General features: G+C 44.5%; 1 protein-coding gene across 1 annotated transcript in view; it reads right to left on the bottom strand.

The window, feature by feature from the left end:
- The window catches only part of LOC311223819 (uncharacterized protein), a gene marked incomplete at its 3' end in the record, with an annotated part of 66,792 nt that extends 47,160 nt beyond the window's left edge, over positions 1-19,632 (bottom strand). Inside the window, exons 1-3 of the mRNA XM_084308584.1 lie at positions 19,562-19,632; positions 16,688-16,820; positions 13,553-14,404 (exon numbers count right to left, since the gene is read on the bottom strand). Of these exons, the coding sequence (XP_084164710.1) occupies positions 13,553-14,404; positions 16,688-16,808 (973 nt within the window). The 5' untranslated portion in view covers positions 16,809-16,820; positions 19,562-19,632. The remainder of the gene's footprint in view (positions 1-13,552; positions 14,405-16,687; positions 16,821-19,561) is intronic.
- Positions 19,633-20,760: the final 1,128 nt, after the last annotated feature.

The raw sequence follows: 20,760 nt of genomic DNA, 5'->3' as shown, positions 1-20,760 counted from the left end.
CACCTAACCGCCTTAAACTGAATCATTTTAAACTATTTTTACTATTTGTGTTACTGAAAACTGTAAGCGGAGAGCCTATTGGGATGCTAGATCCTAATGTGAAACACTGTGATTCTACCTGTCTATCTTTTTATGCTCACTTATGCCTGTATTTTTTACTGTTGTGAAGCACTTTGAACTGCAACCTCTGTATGAAAAGTGCTATACAAATAAAGTTATTATTATTATTATTATTATTAATGGGAATTTTTGTAAAGAACCACATGTTATTATTACACTCAAAAGAAACGGACAGTGGGCCCACGTTAGCAAATAAAAGTCCTACCTAAAGCCGGTGTTTCCCCAAAACAATAAATGGTCGGGGCGCCCCTAGACACTGCTGCCAGCGTTAGTTCAAAGCACCGTTTATCTTCGCCCTTAGAGAGCCTGCGCCACACAGTGGAAATGTCTACCGATAAAGTTTCAGCACTCGGAGCGCCGCTGTACTTATCCAAGATGGCGGGCCTGCTTTCACCACCAACCGTCCGGGTGGTAAGATGGCCGTCGGGAGATCCCGCGATAACAGGCAGCGGGGCGGGGTAGACGCTGGGCAGGTGACTGCTGGGGTAACGGCTTGGAGGGGCTGGAGGAGCGTGCAGTGTAGTGACGTCCGCTGCTGGGCTGAAGGGGTGGGCCGACACGCGGGCTAAACTGTGGTGCTAGCCTAAACAAAGCTAAGCTGTGGGTCGTGGTGAACCCCCTGTCATGACGCCTATACACAGCTAACGCAAGGTGGACAATATCTACCACCTGGTCTTCGGCAGTCGCTCGCCTGCTGGTTCATTCACAATGTCTCTTCCGCATTAACCAAACACTAATCTACCACATACTTCTAGGATAACCCGCTTTGTAACTGAGTTTATCTCTCGCGTGCTGAATCTCCGGAGCTCCCGTTCCGTGCGTCCTTCTCCCTCTGTGGAAAACGCTGAAGAGGAAGCCCCTCCCTCGGCACCGCGCTCTGAACCCATTCTTCTTCACCTGTGTCTCCCTGCCCAACGTGACCACCAGCGCCCCTGGTGGCACCTGTATCCTGTCCCACTATGAAGTGTCAATGTTAGGATAGGGAGAATCAAAGAGAGCAGCAAGTTAAGTGTCAATGTCAGGGTAGGGATGATCAAGAGCGGTCAGCCGGTTACACAACGTCCTTGTGAACACAGGGAATGCAAAAGATTAGCGTTAGACACATTGAATAATAGTCGTACATTTTCAGGTGTCTACAATAACACATGCAATATCTGTTTATAATGTTGCAAATTATTGTTTTCTGCCTAAATCTTCCCAAACTACGTTTTCATCCTTGTATTTTTGGACACACCGCTCTGTCTGGCACGCAGTTCTGCTTTCAACCACTTGGTGTCTCTCTTGCACCGCTTAGAACTTTTAACTTTTAGCAATATTCCTCAGGTCTATTCCATAGACAGTGTGTTCCAATGTTCTATTCCATGTATAGACAGTGTGTTCCAATGTTCTATTCCATGTATAGACAATGTGTTCCAATGTTCTATTCCATGTATAGACAATGTGTTCCAATGTTATATTCCATAGACAGTGTGTTTCAATGTTCGATGATCTATTCCATGTAGGAATAATAATAATACTACTACTAATATAGTAATATAGATAGTAATATATGTATATATATATAGATAGTAATATATGTATATATATATATATATAGTAATATATGTAGCAGGGTGGATTATCTCTGCTTCGTGGGAACTGTGGTGCACGGTCACTAGGTAGCGAGACACAGTAGCACTCTGGCCAGCTGCACCTCCGTCTTTGGGGTCCGGAGCGTCAACTGGAGGCTGGCAGTGGGAGTGTATGAGGCCCAGGATTTACAAACCTGGTCCGGTACTCTGGTCTTCCTCTCTCTCTCTTGGGCAGTCAGCAGTACTCCCCAACACACCCTCACCCTCCACAATTGTCTCCTTAGCCCCCCCACACCTAATGACTGGATGGTAAAGAAATAACTTGGTTCCCCCCGCAAGCAATACCCTCCCTCAGTAACACCAGAAACCTTACAGTGGGAAATGGAAAGTTGAATAGGAAGGGGTTAATAATGGATATATTACCTGCATCAAAGGGTTAGGGTTAGGGTTAGGCTCAATAAAAGACACACACACAGTGCTCCCGTTCTGGATGAGTGTTATTGTAACGTGGCCTAGTTACAACAATGCTACGTCTGGTGATTATTGCACCATGGGTATCAACACACAATGATTACACTGGCATAAATCAATTATATAATTACACCCAGGCACCAAGTGCTCTCACGGTACCCAGACTAAGTGCTACCCACGTCTGGGCTGAACACAGTATCTACCTTCTCTAAGGGATTACATATACTGCTCCAGGTCGGTAATATGGGGAAGGAAGGGGGAACATAGGGGAGGAAAATAGAAGGATTCACTGAACGGGAAATATTATGAAAAACACATTATCACGCTCAAAGAAAAGGAATGAAACAAAAGAGTGAGCCCACAAAATACCAGTAAAGTCCTATCTTAATGCCGGCATATATTGTTCGGGGTACCCCTATGGAATGGTAGTAGCAACGTTACTTTCGCCCGCAGGCTGCACCACACTGTGTATTGTATAAGGAATCGGGAGCATCAATGCTCATTTGTACTCATCCGAAATGGCCGCCTCGCCACTCCACTGTTGTCCGGGAGGCAAGATGGCGTTGAACGCTCTCGGCTAGGATGTTAGCAGGCGGAGCTGGGCAGAGAGGCAGCGCCGGCTGAGAGCGTGTGCTGAGCGATGACGACCCCTGCTGGATGGGAGGAACTCCCGTAAGCCGCAGGCAGCCTGGTGCAGGTCTGAGTGAAGTCCGCCGGAGCAGGCTGAATGCAGGCAGCCGGGTGCAGGTCTGGTCGAAGTCAGCCGGAGCAGAATGGTTGTTGGCCCACGCTCGTCCTGGTGCGCGCACTCTATACCGCACACTGTAACTACTATAACTCGGTGGTTAAAGACTTGGATACTTGGTTAACCGCACGTTACTTATACCGCACACAGTAACTATCATAACCCGATTGCTAGTGCCTGGCTCTGCACTAATTGTTCGTATACTATCGCTGGTACTGCTAGGATATCGTGTCCACTAGCCAGTACTTGTTATCACCCGTTGCTATCTCACGGGGCCCTCTGGCATAACGTCAGCAACAGGGCTCTCCAGAGCCCCCGTTAGCTGCGACTACTCGTTGTCCAAGTTCACTGCCGAAGAGAGCGTCTTCCGTTTCTCTCCTCCATTTATCTCCTCCCAACTCTCTCCGCCACTCTCTGCCTGCTACCGCCCCCTGCTGGTCCCGCCTGCCAGTCACAAGGGGAAACGCATTGTAGAATATGATCCAGTACTGTCATTTATAATCCATATTCCAGTGCTCTTCGGAAGGGGACGCTTGTGTCATTGTTCGTGTGAATATCAATGATGTCTTTGTGTACAAAGGGAATATAAAACACCAGTCAGCAGTCTCGAATAATATACAATATTTTCAGACTGCTACATTTCCCCCCACTTTGAACTTGCTAAGTCCTCTGCAAGTTAACAACAACAACAAACGCATGCATGAAAACGGTCCTGAGACCAACAGTTTCACACATCGATCGACACTCGTACCTTATGCTAACAGTTTCACACACTCCTTCATGAGCTGGACACACTGTTCAACAAACACACTCTTGAGCACGTAGTCCTGGCGATACCGAACGGGTAGCCGACCTCTAGTGCTCCTCTGGGGCCGGATTGGTCCGACTCCCCCCTCTCGGATCCCGTGTCCGTCTCGAGCCGGGGCACACCATATACACTGTTGCCTCCAGTCCTTCACCTCGGCCGCCATCTCTGTCCAGTAATAGCCCCGCCCCATTAACCCTAGTGTCCCGCGTTCGCCCAAATGTCCCCCAAGGACATGTTGAATCTCATATACGTGCCGCCGCAGCACCCCCGGCACCACCAACTGGAGTATCTCTTCTCCCCCTCGAGTGTCACTAACACGCCTGAATAGTACCCCATTCTGCAGACGGAACCGTTCCCACTGCCCGTAGAGCTTACGTATAAGCGGTATGTTTTCATACGAGCATTACTGCAACCAACACAATAGTGTTGCAGCTCAATATCACTGTTTAAGCAACAGACTAACCTCTACCTTTATGTGGAGATTCAGGTCAAGGCAGAAAACCCTTTTTCAACCGAGTGTAGGCTGCAGGCCTTGCTTAAGCTCTAACATGAAGTAACACCTAGCCCTCCTATCAACCCATACTAGCGAAAGATTCACACGTTGCAACCCCATCATATGTTTGGTGAATAAACACACAGTTTGTTAACAAAAAATACAGTCCCCCTTTAGAGGGGACTTTTTATTTCTGAACAAAATAATAGAGGGGCCGGGAAGGGAACATGGGGAGGGGACCACAGAGGGAAAAAGTCACTGAGGTCTCTAGCGACGCCTGCCACGAGCCGCTCGGAGCTTTCCACCCCGTGGAGCCCCGGAGGGACGGTAAACGATCAGCGGCTGGTCTCGACGATCCCTACCGTCACCTCCGGGCGTAGATGGGCCGGCTGTAGTGGCAGAGGCGCCCTCTCTCCTCCTGGCCTTCTTCGCTGAAGGTCCAGCAGTGGTGGTGGTGGCAGCGGCGGCCACGACGGAGGTACTGCGACGACGTGGCGGCCGTCTGACTCCACCGGCGACATCGGGTGGGGGGAAATGAGGCTGAAGCACGGAGCGCTCCTCCTGCATCTCCCTGCAGGTTGAGGTCATCAGCTGCAGGGCCGACCCGAATAATCCAGCTTCGGAGAGGGGTGCCGTCAGAAGGGGAGTCCTCTTCTTCTCCGGCACACGCGCCTGCTCCAACCAAAGGTGGCGCTGGATCAGAGTAGCCAGGGCGCGCACTTACCCAGCGGCTATAGCCTGCGGCTGAGTCAGATGCAGGATGGCTCCTGCCGACTGGGCGAGCTGATCATGTTGTAAATCAGTCAGCTCCGTGCCGCCCGTTAATATCCCGGACATGAATCTCGCCAGCTGCGCGATGTTAGAAGTGGCAGCTAGAGATTGTGTTCCGGTGATAAATAACTGGTCACTCCAAAATGCCAACCGCCTCGCCGGTTTCCCTTGGGGAACCGGCTTCCGTAACGGCTCCCACACCACCTCAGGACAAAGGAGCGCCGCCATCGGCCTATCAAGCCGTGGCACGCCCTCCTTCATGCCGTCTACCAAACCCGCCACCCGCGTGACTTGCACGTAGGCGGGGATAAGGCCCATGATGTGGGAGACCACCTGGCCCTGATGGACATAGGCCGCCATTGAGGGGAAAAATGGGTAGACAACGTCCACCCCTCTCACCGGGCGACGCTGCCATAGATGACCTATGCAATCATCAGGGACAGGAACAGGCAGTGGCTGCGGCAGGGGCACGCCGTTTGCGACTGCCGCCGCCGCCATGAGCTCGGGGAACAAAGCACGCAGTTCTCCCTGCATACTTTCCTCCTCCGAGCCCGCGTCCCTCACATACAGCAGACTACTGGTCAAGGAGCCACACTCTGATGTGGCTGATAGCAGGGCATCCCGCCGCCGAGTCGGAGGTTCTAACCCAACATCTGCGGACGAGGAACCCCAAGGAGACATCTCCCCCCCCTCCAGTGTTACCTGGACAGGCAGGGGACATGTCTCCACCGGGCCTTCGAACAAGAACCTGTCTGCCTCTATCATGTAGTCTTCTGTCTCCATCGGGCATGTAGAGACCGACGCATCCTCATCCGGCTCCAGCAACTCACCAAAATCAGGCCGTTTCGCGTCTGCAAGCCACCATCTTGCGACGGGAGCGAGCTGACGCAAAAAGTTTGCGTCTCAAATCCCCCACAACCAAAGGAGCCGGCCGCCCAACAGCGGACGACTCCCCGGAAGCAGAGGTACCAGAACCGGAACCAGGCCATCGCACAGAAGACGGCACTGGTGCACCAGCTCCTTGGAGAGGCAAACTACCCATCGGACGCCTACCGGGCGTGGCTGCCGACCACAAGAGGCCTCAACCCCGCTCCAAGACGTACGACAGAGGCAGAGATGGAGAACCGCTGGTGAAGAGTGGCGTTGCGAGCGCAACTCTCCGAAGTAGACATTATGACTTAGCTTTTTTCTTTCTAAATATATGAGAGAAGAAAAAGCAAGAAAAAATTTAAACACGTCTCAACTTTCTTCAGCTAACAACCTTGTCAAGTGTGGGATCTACCGAAGGCACTTCCTTGTGGTGAAAGTGAAGAAGGAGGCGAGTAGGTGACCACACACCTGCTTATGAAGGTAAGCGGATAGGGGTGTGGCCAGACGAATGTTGGGATGTAAAGGTACATTGTGGAATTTTTTATTCAGCGCTCGTGCACGAAGTGAAGTGCGTGCAGAATGATGCTGAGCGGAAGCCATAATGAAATAGAACTATATCATTTTAAACAATAATAATGCGCATTGAAGGCACTTGTGATGATTGAGTACCTCAGACATTTTCAGAGGAACAATGTTTTCAAACTTTGATCTAAAGATCTAGTATTGAAGCCAGGGCTCTCAGATTGTGCATAGCAGGATACATTAAAGGCGTCCAGGAAAGCCTCTTGGTGAAGAGTCCTTCTTTCGCTGTAGAAAGGGCGAGACGACGTGCTGAGCTAACAGGCTAATGTACTATACTTTAGCTAAGCTACTAGCCGGTGCGGCTAGGCTAACTCTCCGACTACACATAATAACGCAACACTTTAATGGTCGTCGTCACAGCCCGTCTGTCAAACGTCCTCTTCATCTTTCGCCCTAATCACTATACTTTTGGAAATAAGCTCACGGCACGCAACGTTACTTCCACTGCTCCGATACACCACTGGCATTCCACGTGTTCCGCAGGTAGAAGGCTCTCCACCCACACGTACTCTCCCCTCTGTGGAAAACGGCGAAGAGGAAGCCCCGCGCATGAGACTCCTCCTTGATACCAGCCTCTTCGTCACCTCTACCTGTTGCCAGACCAACGCCCACCAGCTCCCTCTAGCGATAGTCCTCCACAATGCCCCGATGAGTCCAAGAGCAACCGGGTCATAATAATTACACAACAGTTATAATGAACACAGTAAGACACATTCACGTGTCTACACAAGGTTGAACAGTTTTAACACTATTTTCCTAAAAAATTTCCCCGATTTTTTATTCTACTTTTGCTTCATATATTTTTGGTCTCAACTTTTTACCTGGAGCAATCTTTTCAACTGAATGTACATGTTTGACCTTGTAAGGGATTGTTTATAAAAAATATTAAAAAGGAGAAAAAAGTTATTTGATTTATTTTTCAGTGATAACATCAGGATAAATAAACAATGAAGTTTTGAATTTTCACATTTTACAGTTGTCATTTAGCTGAGGCTTTTATCCAAAGCGATCTACAGATTTGATTTGATTTTATTAGGGATCCCCATTAGCTGGTGCAATAGCAACCAGCTAGTCTTCCTGGGGTCCACACACAAAAACAATCACTATTGCAAAAAACAATATTTTGATTGTGAACAGCATGTCACAAGGAAGTACATCTGTGGCAGCTAAGGGTCAGTGGCATTGTTCATCAAATAATGAGTGTTACACTCTGATGCATAGTAGTATAGACAATTAGACATATTAGCAAGATGGATAGTAGTACAATATTTTATTTATTTATTATTTCAGATATTGTTTGAAGGCGTTTCTAAACATTCTAGTCAACAGCAGAACATTTTCAAAAAAAATTGCATTCAGAAGATGAAGCCTTTCATACAAAGTAGATTAAAATGTAATATTTCATTTTCATACTTCTGAGTTAGTTACTTCTAAGACATCAATTCACACCTTCCCACTTATCTTGACGCTTACAATTCATACATATTATTGGCTAATCATACAATCTAATGAGAATGTTTCAGAGTTGGGATCAATTCACTTTTTAATTCAAGACTTTATTTAAAATATGTTCCGTCATGAAAAGGTTTTACTATCCAACCTAATGACAAGTAAATGTGAATGGATGTTCTATCATCAGAAAGAAATTTTTTATTGAAAGTGGATTCCAACCCTAGAACGTATTTTTTTATCCACTTTCTCTTTATTTTCGCTTTTTCTCCCATCCCAATTTCGTATTGCCAATTCTCCCCTCCCCTGTCTTGAACGTTGCTAGACTATGCCCCCCACTGGTCGGTTGTAGTGAGGATAGAAGCCTTGCATCACGTGTCCCCTCCGGTACACGAGGAGGCAGCCAGTCGCATCTTTTCACCAGACAGCACGGACTCTCAGTGGCGAGGAGTAATGCGTGGGAGGCTCACGCTGCCCCCGATACTTCCTGTCTCTGCTGTGCAGGCGTCCCCCAACCGACCTGTAGGAGTCGCTGTCCACAACGTCCAATCCCCACCCATCGACTTCCACCCGCTGACTCTGCCAAATGAGCCAGTGCGACGGCCGGCCAAAGCCGAAGGCAATGCTGAGACTGGGATTCGATACCGGAGTCTCTTGCATTGGTGACGAGCGCAATCTCCGCTACGCCACCCAGCCGCCCACCCTAGAACGTTTTGATAGTTTCATCAATGCTACAGCCATTACTCGTCAATATACACACAATAAAGACAAAATAGTTAGTAACAAGCAGTTAGATGGTAGAAAAACCACTAAAGATGATAAATTCATATAAAGAAACATCCATTCAGATTCAGACAACTTTATTGATCCCGCGTGGGGCAATACCGATTTGTAGCTTCACGAGTAACCAAAAAAAAAAAAAAACTCTCAATGACAGCAACAACATTCCATGCAATACACAATCCAGTAAAAGTTAAAGTAAAAACAGACAACTAAGTGTAAATGGCTACTTAAAGTGACCACTGTCTTTAATATAATACAAATGAAGACAATAAATGGAACATTACTCTAAAATAAACACTTATTCTTGTGAAAGTAAAAAACATGTCCTACTAGGAATGTTGACAATATGTGTGACATTAGTTCAATACATCACTAGTGTCCACATAAAAATATAAAAGTCAATACCAGAAGCAGTTTCCCCTCCAGTGTGTACACACCACATGTTTGTTAACCCTTTCTCTGCCACGCTTATGTACATCCTTATACCGTCCTCTGCCAGCTCTATTTGTCTATGGAGAAGTTCCCCTTCTTTGCAGGGCTATAACTTTTTAAATTGTATTGCTAAATTGACATTACTATGGCCCATTCAACGTCAATTATCTATCGTTTAGGATGTAGCAACGTTCTACTTTTTCATTCATATATTCATACTAAAATACGGTCTAAAGTATAAATATGTTTTTATCGTTTTCTGCAGCATTCTGCAGAACGTGATTTATAGCCCTAAATACATTATTAGATCAAATGTAGTTTGATACCGATTGACGTCACAATAAAACTTTCAATTGCACAAGGTCCTAAACGTCTTGCCTCATCATCTGCTGGTGACCGGAGGGGGGGGGTTTATAAGTCCGTGGCCGACGTTAAATGAATCATGTAGTATGGGTGATATATTTATCATAGCAGTTTGTATCGAAAATGGTAAACAAACAGGCTGAAACTCACCCCAGTCTCCTCGTAGCGTTGGGTGATGAGCGTGGAGCAAAAGGATTGCTATTATGGGATGTTGATATATGCGATCCATTTCCAGGTTGTATAATAGTATATACGTCCAAATCATGTTGTTTATCGAGTTATTGGCAACGGATCGCTATCCATTGTGTCGAGCTCGAGTCCCGCGAGCGATAGCGAGTGGCCGGACCGAATATGGATGAGCACCACATCCTGCCTCTCATTTCCTGTTTGGGCGATCCGCCGATCGGCCACCAGATGGCGCTCTTGAACCGTTGGAGAGTTGAGAGGAGATCAACAGGGGATCTCAAGACTCCGTGGGTAAAATATGATTGCCATCACAGATTTTTGAAATATTGATCTCAAAGACGCCTTACGGCGTCATTGGCAGATTACGCATGGCGGAGAATGACGTGGAAACTCGTCCTTGGCGAATAAAGGGTTAACTAGCTTGGCTTTTGGCTGGTCACCCCATACTGAGGTCAGAAAGTTCCTATGATCCCAGTATTTAAAACACTAGAACAATGTGTGTTCACTCTTATACCAATGACATATTGTCCCAGGAACATCCACACCGTCTGTCTCACTCGTCAGAGCGACAGAAACACAACTGTTGTTGTCAATGACAACTGTGTCTATGCTAGTACTGCTTCTCTCTCACAGAGGCTTCTGTGCAGGTCAAAAGCTCTTGGTAGTAGTCTTTCATTTCAAAAGAACGGTCAAATATTATTCTTATGATTGTTGATGGACTGATAGCTGTAATGACGTACGGAAGCGTTTTAAACACTGGGCCACACATTCATTAGGAGTAGGGCTGTCACGAGTAGTCGGCGAGTCAATTTCGTCAATTTGCATATTCATGTTCGACGCGTCGTATTGTTAATTGTATGTGCCTTCTGCGGTGGAAATGGCAGACATTCAAAGTCATAACATGCGCAACGTGTAATCTAACTAATGCAGTGAATCACGTTCAAAATAGAATTAACTTCTCTTAGACCACTAATCGTGATTCTGCCTAGAGCCAGGACTCGACAGTCGCATAACTTCCATGTTTCGCTCCAGCAGGACATCATTGTAACATCATTAAGTCTGCTATAAGCTATTCTCCCTCTCGTGTGTGTGCATAAATTTACTATATGCTACCCTTTTTCACATGGATTAGGCTAATTAGCTTTAACAATTCTGATTCCTGAGCCTATTTTATTCAAAAGGAAGATATTGATTTAAATATGTATATAGCCTATTTATAAAAACTACATTTTAATCGTATCTCCTGTGCTGGCACAAGCACTACCATAGCACACAATAATTCATGGAAATATGAATAATAATTCATGGAAATATACTAAAAAGCTATTTATGGCCGGTAATAATCTCTCTGGCTGGTAGTTATTTTTTTTCCATTTTTATCTAAAGCTAAAAAGGATGATACTCATTAAACATTTTGAAATATTCAATTGAAATAGATTTTTCTAATAAATTAATGGTTAACTCATTGGACGCCAACCACGAGTATAGTCGGGTTAACTCGCCGACGCTTGAGCGCCAATCACGAGTATAGTCGGGTTTTAATCGTTATTTCTTTTATTAGCGATATCCATTCATTTTCATCCATCCAACCTGATGTTATCGTTGGGAATGGGTCTGAGCTCGCAAAAGGGCAAATACCGCCGCCTATCGTCTCCCGGATGGTATTGCACATCATTGGATTGGATTGGCTGGGGATGTGCATAAAAAAAAAAAGGCCGGGTCCGGGTTTTGCTTCTCGGGCATGCAGTAGCGTTGTACCACGTTGACTGGGGGGACTGGGAGCAGCGTGGATTATGTATTTTGGACTATAACGTTGGATCAATGGACGCGATCGATATTTGGAATGGCGATCAGGAATTGGATTAATCTTTTTGCAGAACATCTGATGTGAGGTAAGGACACTATGTTACCAGTCTTGGGTTAATCAGATGTTTTTTTCATAGCAATCACAACGTGTCTGTGTGTGTGTGCGTGCCGTTGGCGCTGAGCAAGGCACGGATAAGCGATTTTCAGCCCGCTTTTGTATCGTGCATAAGGAAACATATACTATCGATAATCTAGCGTTTATTTGAAAACGATTCATAAATCAGCCGAAAAACGACAACGTGTTTTGTGTATTCCACTAAAGGGCTATTATCGCGTATTTCTCTGGAATTACTAGAAATCTCAAACTATACTCGTATTCAAAACAGTATAAAACGGAAATGTACCGATGAAAAAACAATCTGTTTCGTAGCAAGCAAGTCATTGATAAGCGACGAGTGTATTAGACCCATAGCCATAATTATATTTTAAGCACTAACAAATTTCCCCATCCTCCCATTGATTAAAGCGCTGGCGTGCTAGCCCTAATTTGGTCATATAGGCCCGGCGCTGAATGAGTTAATGATGAATGAATTAATCGATAAAATAATCAACTGATTAATCGATAACAAAATTGTCGTTAGTGACAGCCCTAATTATAAGTGGAACTCTTCTAACACTGGCTACAGCTGTAGGGGTTCTCTCTAAGAATGTGCAGGTAAATTGACAGGTTTGAAATTTCCCTGAATCTTCTCTCCCAAGTGTATTTTATCATGTTTTCTGAAATATGCTGATGTAGGGAATCTCTTATCACACAAACCACAATGATGTGGCTTCTCTCCTGTGTGAATTATCTGGTGCAATTTCAGACTAGACAAATGACTAAAGCTCTTCTCACACTGGTCACAAAAGTAGGGCTTCTCTCCTGTATGAATTCTCTGGTGTGTTTTCAGATTACTCTGACGACGAAAGCTCTTCTCACACTGGTCACAAAAGTAGGGCTTCCATCCTGTGTGAATTCTCTGGTGTGATTTCAGACTAATCAGTTGACTAACGCTCTTCTCACACTGGTCACAGGAGTAGGGCTTCTCTCCTGTATGAATTATCTGGTGTCCTTTCAGACTATGCAGATGAATAAAGCTCTTCCCACACTGGTCACAGGAGTAGGGTTTTTCTCCTGTGTGAATCATCTGGTGCATTTGCAGATTACTCAGTTGCCTAAAGCTCTTTCCACACTGGTCACATGAGTAGGGTTTTTCTCCTGTGTGAATTCTCTGGTGTAATTTCAGACTAATCAGTTGAGTACGGCTTCTCTCCTGCATGAATTCTCTGGTGTATTTTCAGATCAGTCAGACGACTAAAGCTCTTCCTACACTGGTCACATGAGTAGGGTTTTTCTCCTGTGTGAATTCTCTGGTGTATTTTCAGATTACCTAGTATCGTAAAGCTCTTTCCACACTGGTCACATGAGTAGGGCTTTTCTCCTGTGTGAATTCTCTGGTGTTTTTTCAGATCAGTCAGACGACTAAAGCTCTTCTCACACTGGTCACAAAAGTAGGGCTTCCATCCTGTGTGAATGCTCTGGTGTGATTTCAGACTAATCAGTTGACTAAAGCTCTTCTCACACTGGTCACATGAGTAGGGCTTCTCTCCTGTATGAATTCTCTGGTGTGTTTTTAGATTACTCAGTTCCCTAAAGCTCTTCTCACACTGGTCACAGGAGTAGGGTTTTTCTCCTGTGTGAATTCTCTGGTGTGATTTCAGATTATCTCCCCGACTAAAGCTCTTCTCACACTGGTCACAGGAGTAGGGCTTTTCTCCTGTGTGAATTCTCTGGTGTGCTTTCAGACTATGCAGATGACTAAAGCTCTTCCCACACTGGTCACAGGAGTAGGGTTTTTCTCCTGTGTGAATCATCTGGTGCATTTGCAGATTACAGAGTTGCCTAAAGCTCTTTCCACACTGGCCACATGAGTAGGGTTTTTCTCCTGTGTGAATGCTCTGGTGTGATTTCAGACTAATCAGTTGACTAAAGCTCTTCTCACACTGGTCACATGAGTAGGGCTTCTCTCCTGTATGAATTCTCTGGTGTGTTTTTAGATTACTCAGTTCCCTAAAGCTCTTTCCACACTGGTCACAGGAGTAGGGCTTCTCTCCTGTATGAATTCTCTGGTGTGTTTTCAGATTACCCAGTTTCCCAAAGCTCTTCTCACACTTGTCACAAAAGTAGGGCTTCCATCCTGTGTGAATTCCCTGGTGTGATTTCAGACTAATCAGTTGATTAAAGCTCTTCTCACACTGGTCACATGAGTAGGGCTTCTCTCCTGTATGAATTCTCTGGTGTGTTTTCAGATTACTCAGATACCTAAAGCTCTTTCCACACTGGTCACATGAGTAGGGTTTTTCTCCTGTGTGAATTCTCTGGTGTATTTTCAGATCAGTCAGACGACTAAAGCTCTTCCTACACTGGTCACATGAGTAGGGTTTTTCTCCTGTGTGAATTCTCTGGTGTATTTTCAGATTACCTAGTAGCGTAAAGCTCTTTCCACACTGGTCACATGAGTAGGGTTTTTCTCCTGTGTGAATTATCTGGTGTGATTTCAGATTACCTAGTAGCGTAAAGCTCTTTCCACACTGGTCACATGAGTAGGGCTTTTCTCCTATGTGAATTCTCTGGTGTTTTTTCAGATCAGTCAGACGACTAAAGCTCTTCTCACACTGGTCACAAAAGTAGGGCTTCCATCCTGTGTGAATGCTCTGGTGTGATTTCAGACTAATCAGATGACTAAAGCTCTTCTCACACTGGTCACATGTGTAGAGTTTCTTTCCCGTGTGAATGCGTTGGTGTTTATCGAGATTAATCTTTGAACTGAAGCGTTCTCCACACTGGTCACAGCAGAGACCTTTTCTTCCATCCAAGCCTCTTGGTTTCTTCCCAGGCCTGACAGGACAGCTCTCTGGATGGAGAAGAGTGTCAGAGGAAGGAGAGATTTGGTGATTTTATTCAGCTTTAATTTCCATGTAAGAGGTTTATAATGGTACATAGCTGGGTTTTATAGTTCAACCTCTTAAGCCAGACAGGTCCAGTACCGGTCCCAAAATGACATAACGTCAAAAATCAATCTCTAGACCGTATGACAAAATGTTTTTTGTACACTTGATCTCAAGAAGGTGCTGAATGAGCATCTGGATTTTTCACGTCTGGTCAATGTTAGCATGGTGTTATTCAGTATATTCTCCTTTGGTTCATTACAATTTACTCAAGCATAGTAACAGACACAATATTTCTGAGACTGGGAATACATTTCCTGAGGTCCATAGATGTCCCTAATTACCAAGAACATGCAAATGGACCTTGTAGAAGTGGAACAATCTTCCTTTTAGGCAAATTTAGAGAGTCTGGCGTAAGAGGTTTCTTGATTCTGATTGGCTGAAACAGTCAAGTTAGACGTGGTTATTTCTCATAACACACGCTCGTGATCCCAGAACCCGCCCACAACCGAATTACAATCACTGCCAGTTCGAGTTTTAAGGAAAAACCAAGATGGCGGACAATAATCTTTACGAATGGATGTTGATAGCGTCATAACGACTCATTCAAAAACGATAACGACTCATTCAAAAACGATTCCGTCACATGGAATCAGAACATGTGAGCGGAGCGGAGCGCTCGAGAAATCCGCTCTTCGCTCTAGACGTCTGGTTCCGCTCTCATTCGCTCATGTTGGTCCGCCCCCCCAAGTCGCTCACCGCTGCACTCACCGCTCAACCTTCATTTACGAATCAAGCGCTCCCCGCTCCACAGCTCGCTCAGCAGAATATATATATTTTTTTGGAGCATGATGTAAATGAGCTTGATTTGACCAAACTACAACAGTCTATACCCCCTGGGCCCCTTAACAATTGTTTGTATTGAGCCGTATTGTAATTGTACCCATTCTGCAATGTTAAATAACGTTTATCCATTCAACTAGCTCTACCTTAGTAGCTAGCCTAGCCGTAATGCTATGGTCGATCCCATACACGTTGGCATGTAAGCTAACAACAACAGCGTTAACTTTAAACATGGCGGATTATACTTTGGTCTTAGCAGGATGTGAGTGATGGTTCACCCTTCTCATTGGTTGAAAATGGCCTTCATGTTGCGCCGACCCATTTTACAACCCACTCCGTCGCTAACTTCAAAACCACCCGCTCCACCCCCCGCCGCTCACATGCTCTGCGTGGAATGTGTTCGTTTCTTACACAATGTTGGATTATGTAATTGGTGGGTAATGAGTCATTGTGGAACAAAATATAAATCGTTGTTGTTAGATGCCATTCGTCAAAAGGACACTAATTTCACTGTTAATAAAATGTTCAAGCAATCAATCAATCAAACCAATAACACACGCTCACTGCTTTGAAGCAGCTCGGAGGTGCATGCCATCTAAGAATGAAGTGAGCGTGTGTTATTGGAATGATTGATTGATTTTTTAATACATTTTATTAATGTCCGCCTTGTTTCGAACTGGTTATTAGGGATGGGTACCGAATTCTGTACTTTTAAAGGTACTTACCGAAACACGTCGGTACTAACGAGTATCGATTCACGTGAGATACCAACAACAACAAAAAAAGTACACTTAAAAAAAAATATTTAACCTTTTTTCTTTTCATGTCAACGTTCACACGCACAATATACGCTTACCTAGGATTTTACTTGATTCAACAACAAAGCAGTTGGGGCAATGGCAAGCCGAAAACGGTCAAAAGTGTAGAATTTTTCTTTTCACGACTGAGGTAGGTAGATTACATTTTTAGAGACTACTAGGTTCAAAAAAAGCATTTGCCTCCTATAGGAGGGCAATTGTATAAAGATGTAAGTACTGTCTATCTGTAATAAAATAATGTTCAATCAATCAATCAATCCCATAACACACGCTCACTTCATTCTTAGATGGAATGCCTTGAAACAGCGCTGCTTCTCCACACGGAGGCAACGTCTCTTTTTTTGTTTTGGAACTACTTTTTCTGCAGATGGTTGTCAATAAATCTTCAATTAATGTGTGTTTATTGTATAGCAATAAGGTTGGATGAATGCGCCAATTGTATAAAAGCCATTACACCACGCGCAGTCTAACGACCACCCCTAGGCATGGTCTAATTCTCATAAGGCACTCCTGCGCGTGATGTAATGCTTAAAAAGTCAACAATTATAAAGTCATAATGTTTACAGATTAAAGTCAACATTTCCATACTTGTTTCCATGCAGTCCAAACATCTCTGCTCCTGGTCCAACTGTGACGGTTTCATGCAGTCCACCAAACAGACAGACAGTTCTCTCAAACCAAGGTGCGAGGGGCTATGAGGGGTGGTCATATTCAGACCAATCTTGGGGGAGAGTAAGGAAAGAAATATCAGTACATTTTACATTCATCCTAACAAACAAAGGTCTAACTTTTCAGTTGAAATGCATCAGGAAGACAGAAAGCCAAGCAAGAACCATCAGTCCATAACCAGCTATACAGGTAGCTCTCTTTTCCTAGGCTAACAAATTGGAAAGGAAGGAAAATCCTGACAGGAAGATTTTCATAATATCTGAAAAACACATGGGTGTATATATAGACAGAATGGCCTGACAGGACCGCTATCTGGAGGGCGATAGTGATGGAGAAGAGTGTCAGTGGAAGGAGAGAATGAGAATTGGTGATTTAGTTTCTATGTAACAGGGTTACAGATTTAACTATGGTATTATAATAGAGGAGATTCTGGCCTTTCAAATGATGCCTCACTTGGCCCTATAAACCCATTTCTACATTCATATTGCATGTGTCCGGATGACAAAATTATGTACTGCATCTACAAATGTAATTTACAGCATCTGTAAATTATCTGCCCATTGTTCATTTGTTTAGATATTGACTATACTTGATCTTAAGAAGTAGCTGAATGAGCTCAGTGGCATCTTTTAGCTTTTGGTCATTGTCAGCATGGTTTTCACTGTCAAAGATGGAAAAAAATTATATTCTCCTTTGGTTCATTACAATTTACTAGGGCTGTCATGATTCATCGATCATGTCGACTATGAAATTTCGTCGACTTGTATGCCGTTTACGGTGGAAATGGCCGACGTTCAAAGTCATAACATCCACAACGTGTAATCTAACTAGTGCGCAATGAATCACGTTCTAAATATAAATAACTTCTCTTAAACCACTATTCGTGATTCTGCCTAGAGCCAGGACTCGACAGTGCACGTTCTCTCGCATTTGATGTTTCACGTCAACTCCAGCTGGAAGGGAGGGGCTGAGCCCGATACCCCCCACCTTCAATTTTAAAAGCTATGACAGCCTGTGACAACTCCTCTTGTGAGTCGCGCTGTTTCTATGTAAACTCTGTGAGCAACGGTTTTAATAAATGCGTCTAATGTGCTTTACATCCTCGCCATTCCATTCATGTATGCCCACGTCGCGGTAAAAACCGCTAACTAAGCTAAGCTAAATAGCTCAAAGACACAGGAGAAATTAGTTTTGTGGAGTTCAAATAGTGAGGAATGGGGGGGCGGAGGGCTGAGCCAGTCTCTCTCTCTCTCTCTGTACGTTCAATGAAGTAGCCAAATGTAACGCTATAAAAACTAACTGGATAGTCAAATTATATAATAAATAAATATTGTAAAATCATTAAGTCTGCTATGAGCTATTTTTTTTTTATTATTTTTATTTTATGCATTTTATTTGGGAGTACCATCAAGTATGTTTCACATCAGTTCCCATTTAAAAAAATAATTTTACCCCCCCCCCCCCCCACCTCCCCATTACACAGAAACAAACAGATAGAGAGACAAAAAAAAAACAATAACAATTTTAAAGATATACCATTTACACTTTCAAACCCGTAGGGCTGTACCGAATGCTTCGAAGCTTCGATCATAATGTTGACATACGAATTCAAAATCAACATCCAAATTTTTTATTAAAAAAATTATTATTTTTTTATCTTTTTTTTTCTTCCGTCTATTCAATCTGTTTAAACCAATGGGGGTTTTCTTCACAGTTGCAGTTAAAGATTAGGCTACACTAATATTATACTATAAGACGTCACCATCACTTTCATACCAACCGTGCCCTTATTGGATTATTTATGTTGACGAAACTGATAAAGAAAGTTGATTTAATAAAAGAGACTAATTTAATCAGATTAATCACTTTATTAAAATTGAGGATTTAGTTTGAAAAATAATAAAAGAAATTGTAATTTTTTTATGAAATTCTTTTTCTTTTATAGACATTCGAAGCTTCGTTCGAATACTTCAATAGAAGCTTTGAATGTTAAAAAATGACATTCGGTACAGCCCTACAAACCCGTACCATAAGTCAAGGATTGTTTAGGATACATTCATCGCCATTGTGAACGTAAATGCTTAAGGCTGCATAAGAAACTACAACAGTCATCGAGCTAGTCTCCCTGAGGAAGAACTTCATATTCGGGATAAAGATTATGAGAAGGGTCCTGTAAGATTCTCTGTGCCTGGCCACTACTTTCTCGAAGATAGATTGGAGTGACGGATACTTGGTGTTTCCGGTCACCTTCATCGCTGCTTTCACTAGCCTTTCAATCTTCGACTTACACTGTACTGTGAGCGTACCAAACCACGGCCCATCTCATCAGGCTTTCTAGGACAGCTTTATAAAATGTGGTCATGATCGCTGTGATCACACCAAACAGTCTGAGACTACGGAGGAAGTGCAGTCGTTGGGCTAGTTTGGAACACAGAACATCAACATGTACATCCCATTTCAGTCGATTATCCATGTGGATTCCTAGGTATTTATATGATGCAACCTGCTCTATATCACAGTCGCCAATTACCACAGGGTCATGTACTCTCACTTCTCTGGGGTCATAGATCATCTCTTTGGTTTTGGTGGTATTGAGAATGAGATGATGTCTCTCACAGTAACACCAGACCTGAAAGGAGTCGATCTCTTTAAAGTAAGTAGAGGGGCAGTCGCCAGCCTTCAATAGGATTAGAATAAATGTGTCATCTGAACATGTCAGGACATGATTGTTAGGCTGACTGCTGCTACACTCATTGGTGTACAGCGTAAATAGGAGAGGGGAGCTCACCGCACCTTGAGGCACCCCTATGATGAAGAATTTGACCTCAGAGGAGTGGGTCATTCACCTTGACTTGTTGTGTCCTGTTGGTAAGAAGAGAATAGAACCATTTGATTATTGAGGGGTTTATCCCAATAGTTCAAGTTTCTTTAATAGTTTTCATACAGAAGTACAGAATACTTTTATACAAAATGCTTCTTTCTGTTACGCTACAGAGACTGTGCTAGACAAAAGATAAGTATGAAATAAAATAGTATAGCATGTAAAAATAGAAGTAAAAAATAGAAGTCACGTACGTAGACAGTGTTCAGTATATACATATCTACAATGTTCAATGCAGTATGGTAACTGAGTTACCATTTGTACCCACGAAAAAGGTTTGCGTCTTCCCGAACCAGAAACCGTGGGTTGACAGTACTATCCGAGTGGCTCTGAACGCTCACACCACTGCTTATAACCTGGGCAAAGAGTCAGGAAACATGGAGGAGTATAAGGCTACAGTCTATACTCTGCGCAAGGCTGTAAAGCTTGCTAAGAGGAAATACGCTGACTAGATGGAGGCACAAATGGCCCAGAACGACACAAGAGGTTTATGGCGAGGACTACGGACGATAACTGACTACAAAGTCAGCGCCCCCTCAATGGGGAGTGCCGACGCCTCTCTCGCGGACCAACTAAATTCCTTTTACGCACGGTTCGGTGCAAACAGTGGCGACGCTAGCTCACCGGCTAACGATGCCACTGACGCGCCGGCCGTCGTAGAGGGGGGGGGCATCCGCAGGGGGGGGGGGGGGGGGCACTCTCAGTGACGGAACACAGTGTGCATGTATGCGGGTGAACACCAGAAAGGCCTGGCCCAGATGGGATAACAGGACGTATACTTAACACTTTGAGTGGCGGCCTCCGTGTCCTATTTACCCCGTTGAATGCCACCACCCACTTCAATGACAGAGCTCTACCTCAGATGGCCACAACCTGCCCCCTCCCATCTACCCCCAACTGCTTGCCCCCCTCAGTCCCTCATGTTCCCCTGTCCCCTACTTTGGATGGACATAGCTTGCCCCCCCCCCCTCCACACTTGCTAGCCCCCCTCGGCACCCCCATACCTCTGATGACAACAGCCCGTCCCCTCGTCCTCCTCACCCGCCCCCCCACCAACTCCACCCCCAGAACTCCAGCCCTGATTGAACACCCGGAGTCAACCCAACACCCA

This window comes from Notolepis coatsorum (assembly GCF_963971535.1).
Source record: "Notolepis coatsorum genome assembly, chromosome: 2".
NCBI lineage: Eukaryota > Metazoa > Chordata > Actinopteri > Aulopiformes > Paralepididae > Notolepis > Notolepis coatsorum.
Note: the sequence above shows the minus strand (reverse complement) of the source record. Positions and strands in the feature narration are given on the sequence as shown.